This window comes from Castanea sativa, chromosome 8 (genome assembly GCF_040712315.1).
Source record: "Castanea sativa cultivar Marrone di Chiusa Pesio chromosome 8, ASM4071231v1".
Lineage (NCBI taxonomy): Eukaryota > Viridiplantae > Streptophyta > Magnoliopsida > Fagales > Fagaceae > Castanea > Castanea sativa.
Window position 1 is genome coordinate 40013451 of NC_134020.1, and position 5079 is coordinate 40018529.

The 5079-nt window shown below is 36.1% G+C and overlaps 2 protein-coding genes across 2 annotated transcripts; both read left to right on the top strand.

Moving 5' to 3' along the window:
* Positions 1 to 2363: 2363 nt before the first annotated feature.
* Positions 2364 to 3176, top strand: LOC142606322 (uncharacterized). Its single transcript, XM_075777688.1, has one exon. It carries the CDS (start codon positions 2364 to 2366, stop codon positions 3174 to 3176), a length of 813 nt encoding a protein of 270 aa, XP_075633803.1.
* Positions 3177 to 3582: 406 nt separating this feature from the next.
* Positions 3583 to 4878, top strand: LOC142606323 (ATP-dependent DNA helicase PIF1-like). Its single transcript, XM_075777690.1, has one exon. It carries the CDS (start codon positions 3583 to 3585, stop codon positions 4876 to 4878), a length of 1296 nt encoding a protein of 431 aa, XP_075633805.1.
* The last annotated feature ends 201 nt before the right edge of the window (positions 4879 to 5079 follow it).

Genomic DNA, 5079 nt, shown 5'->3' on the forward strand with positions numbered 1-5079 from the left:
CTTTCTATCTATTCTGAGGTCATCGGTGGTCATTACTTGATTACTTGGATTCGTGGTCAGGAGTTTACTATAAGTAAACAAGTTGTTTCTGAGGAGACTTATGCGGATTCGACTGTTGCTGTGGATCCTGCTGGTCATGCTAAGGATGTTGATCCTTTACTAGCTCATCCATTGTCACTTCGAGCTATGATGCAGTCTATCATGACGACTCAGCCTACTCAGGGACAGTTGCTTAATGAGCTCTTGATTGAGGTTGCATCTTTGAGAGTTGACTTCTCTGATTATAGGAGTTCTTTTCTACCACATCCACCCTTTAAGGACTGACGTTGCTTTTGGCAATACGTAACAAAAAGGGGGAGTAGTTTAATGTACATAGGGGGAGTATATGTATTTTGGCTAGGGGGAGTACTTTGCTTTTATTGTGTTTTGTTGTATTTAGTTTTGTTTTGATGTATTTATATTTTTGTTTTTAGTTAATTTCTTTGTTTCACTTAAACATTGATGTGATGAGATTATGATAGTTGATGATTCTGAGGTTATTCATTTTGATGTGCTCACTTCAGGTTTACCTCCAATATATCCAACTATAATGCCAAATGACTTTGAGGCTGGACCAAGTCATATAAATATTTCTAAACTTTGCACCATTATAATTTTTTTTTTTTTAAATTAGCATTTTTTATAATTACATTGCAAATGTGGAAAGAACTGAAGAAGTTGAAAATATAAATGATCAAAATCATGGGGATGGCTACAGAGAACAAGGTTTGTTACTCAATGTCACCATTTTTATTTCAATTTACATGTTTGTTATTATTCAATTTTATTATTTGTTTAGATGTTGCATATTTGAAACATTACTAATATTTTGCTTATTTCATGACATAATATTTCATACAATTTTTAATATTGTCTTTTACAACTATCATTGCACTCTTTATCTCTAATTTTTTCCTTAAAAATAAAATTAGGTGTTGACAACACATTTGATGGTACTGCACATGTAACAACTTGTATGCAAGGCAGATACAATTGTGCCAAAGATTTTAAAGAAGGTAGAGAGACCATTAGGTACCAACTACCACAACCAAAGACATGTCGATTTTGTAATGCCTGTTTGTTCCATCGAGAGACATCCTCGGTGTGTTGCAAGGATGGAAAAATATCCTTACCCAACATACCAATTTGCCTTGAATTTATGGAGCTCATTTGTGAGCAAACACCACGAGGCAGACATTTCAGGCAATATATACGGTTTTACAACAACATGTTTGCATTTACCTCAATGGTTGTGCACGTGGATGAAAGCATGGCCTCAAATAGTCGAGGAATATATACATTGCCCAAGATGCCATCTATCATAGAATCGGTAGTCTTTTACCACATACACCTTTAAGTGTGCGGCATATACAGTTGTATATCTACGACACCAATCTTGAAATACAACGCAGAATGTCTCAATCTGTAGAAGCTCATGAAGATGTTGTGCGACTTATTCAAAGGATCTTAGACATGCAGAGCCCATTTGTGGAGAGATTTCGTCAACTATCTCGAACACCAAATTTACATCAATGTAAACTCCTCATTAAAGAACAACCTCTAAACCAACCTTAATATTGCCTTCCTAGCGCTTCCCAAGTGGCAGCTATTATTGTAGGAGATGAAGAAGTTGGGCGTTTAAGTGGCAGAGAAATTTTGGTTCAAACGTTTGGTGGTAATTTGATATGTTCAATATACAGCAGGATATTATGATCCATTGCAGTACCCAATACATTTTCCATTTGGAACATATGGATTGGATATCAACACACGCGACACTAATAGAAATAAAGTGTCATGTCGCGATTATTATGCATATGTCCTTTAGGTAACAGTTTTATTATTTTCAACCTATTACTTCAAAATACCGCTTACACTATGAAATAACTGAACCTAAATCTATTTTTACTATTGTCAAAGATTCGCCTCGATGATCTATCAATGATCTAGTATGGAGGACGCCTTTCACAACAGTATGTTGTTGATAATTATGTCAAAATTGAAACACACAAACTTAGGTGGTTTGAGCACAATCAAGATTCTATTAGGGCGGATCTGTACCAAGGCCAACAAGATGCTCTCCACGAAGGAGAGTGATACTGGTAATGTAAACTTCACACTTGAAATTTACATTACTTCATTAATGGTGAATTTGCATCAATATTTATTAATGGCCGAACTTTGTCATCTTATATTTAGGAAATGTTGAACATAGAACCATTTTACCATCATCATTTGTGGGAAGCCCACATGAACTGATCCAACAATTTCAAGATGCTATGTCATTGGTTCAAAAGTTTGGAAAGCCAGATTTATTCATCACAATGACGTGCAATCCAGGATGGGAAGAAATCCAAAATGAGCTTTTACCTACACAAACTACTCAAGATCGTCCAAACTTGCTTGCAAGAGTTTTCAAATCAAAATTTGAAGAATTGAAAGATGATATCGTGGTTAAGGGGGTTCTCGGAAGAGTTATTGTATATGTGCAGGTCTTTGAGTTCCAAAAAAGGGGTTTACCACATGCACACATGCTTATAATTCTCAATGAAGATGATAAACTGCATAATCCAGAGGACTACGATCGGGTTGTTAAAGCAGAAATACCGTGTAAAGAAGAACAACCTCAGTTACATAAAGCTGTATTAAAGCATATGATGCTTGGTCCTCGCGGGATACAAAATCCAAGATCATCGTGTATGAAAAATGGGCAATGTAAAAAAGGATACCCAAAGCCTTTCTCGCCAGAAACCTACCAAGGCAATGACTCATATCCTATTTACAAACGATTTGATACTAATACTCCCGTGCCGTTGAATGATCATTGCAGTATTATGGTAGATAACACTTGGGTTGTTCCATATAATCCTTGGTTACTGTTGAAATATAATTGCCATATTAATGTTGAAATATGTTGCAGTATCAAAAGTGTAAAATACTTATATAAATATGTGTATAAAGGTCCAGATCGTGTCTTTATGGAAGTTAGACCAGACCCAAATTATGATGAGGTTCAGCAGTACATTGATGCAAGATGGGTATGTGCTCCAGAGGCATGTTGGAAGATATTTGTTTTTCCTATGTATCGAATGTACCCTGCTGTTTTTCGTTTGCAAATTCATCTTCCAGATAGATAACAGGTACGCTTTAGACCACATGAGCCTATTGCTAATGTTTTGGAGCGAAGTAAAAAGACAATGCTCACTGAATTTTTTTATATAAATACGATTGATCATGATGCACAAAATTATCTATATAGAGAGTTTCCTGAGCATTATTGTTGGGATTATAAAAACAAAACATGGACACGAAGAAGATCTTATAAAAAAGTAGTGGGCAGGGTATATACTGTTTCACCATTTGATGGAGAGAAGTTCAATCTGCATGTTCTTCTTAATCATGTGAAGGGGCCAATACGATTTGATGATTTATTGACTGTCAATGGGATAACGTATCCAACTTTTAAGCAAGTAGCTGAACAAAAGTTTACTAGAGAATGATAACAACATACGACAGTGTCTACTTGAGGCAAGAGACATTCGAATGCCGTCAGCTTTAAGAAAATTGTTTGCAACAATATTGGTATTTTGTCTACCAACTGGAGTAAGAGAATTGTGGAATGAGTTCTACCCATATATGGTAGAAGATTACCCATCAACATCTATTACAATAGAGACACGTCGTACAAATAAACTTCTCAATGATTTAGAGGCGTTGCTCTTGCAACATGGAAAGCACATCATGGAGTATGATTTGCCGATTTCAACTGGAGAATGTGACAATGATTCAACTGTACCAAGACTCATACAAGATGAGCTAACTATTCCTAATGTAGATGAAGAATTCACTTTAATTGAGAAGTTGAATAATGACCAGAGAGTTGCATATCAGACAATCATGACAGTTATTGATCATAAGGAAAGCATGATATTCTTCATCAATGGGCCTGGAGGAACTGGGAAAACATTTTTGTATCACACAATATTGGCAACCTTGAGAAAAACCGATCACATTGCAATTGCCATAGCTACATCTGGCATAGCAGCAACATTACTTCCTAGTGGAAGAACAGCGCATTCCAGGTTTAAGATTCCTTTAACTCCCAGTGCTTCATCTACTTGCTCAATAAGTAAACAATCAGACTTAGCTGAACTTATTAGATGTGCCACCATAATTATTTGGGATGAAGCCCCAATGGTAAATCGACGTGCACTTGAATCTTTAGATAGAACATTTAAAGATATTATGGAAGTAAATTTACCTTTTGGTGGGAATGTGCTAATTTTGGGAGGAGTTTTTCGTCAAGTACTTCCAGTTGTTCCAAAGGGTACAAAGGCAGAAATGATTGATGCATGTATAGTGAATTCCCCATTATGGAAAGACGTCAAAGTGTTACATTTGAAGCAGAATATGAGGTCTGTCAAAGATGAAGAGTTTGCTGAGTATATACAACGCATCGGTGATGGGAACGAACCATTTATAATGGATGATTTGATTAAACTACCCCCTTCAATGGCAATGCAATGGGAGGGTCAGCATTCTATATACAACTTGATTGATCAAGTTTTTCCAAGTTTGCAAGAACATGCCAATGATGCAAGATATATGGTTGATAGGGCTTTGCTAACACCTATAAATGATGATGTTGAACAACTTAATACAAAGATAATTTCTCGATTCCCAGGAGATGAGTTTACGTTACAATCTTTTGATGAGGTTGAAGGAGATACGCAAAATCTATATCAACAAGAATTCCTAAATTCTATATCTCCAGGGGGTTTACCACCACATATATTAAGGCTGAAAAAGGGTGCTCCAATTATGTTGTTGCGCATATAGATCCAAAAGCTGGATTATGTAATGGTACAAGATTGATATGCCGTGGATGTTTTAACAACGTAATTGACACTGAAATTTTGACTGGACAATATGTGGGTACATGTGTTTTCTTGCCAAGAATCTCTTTGAAGACAACCAAAAGTGTACACCTGCCATTTGTAATGATCAGACGACAATTTCCAATACGTTTAAGCTTTGCAA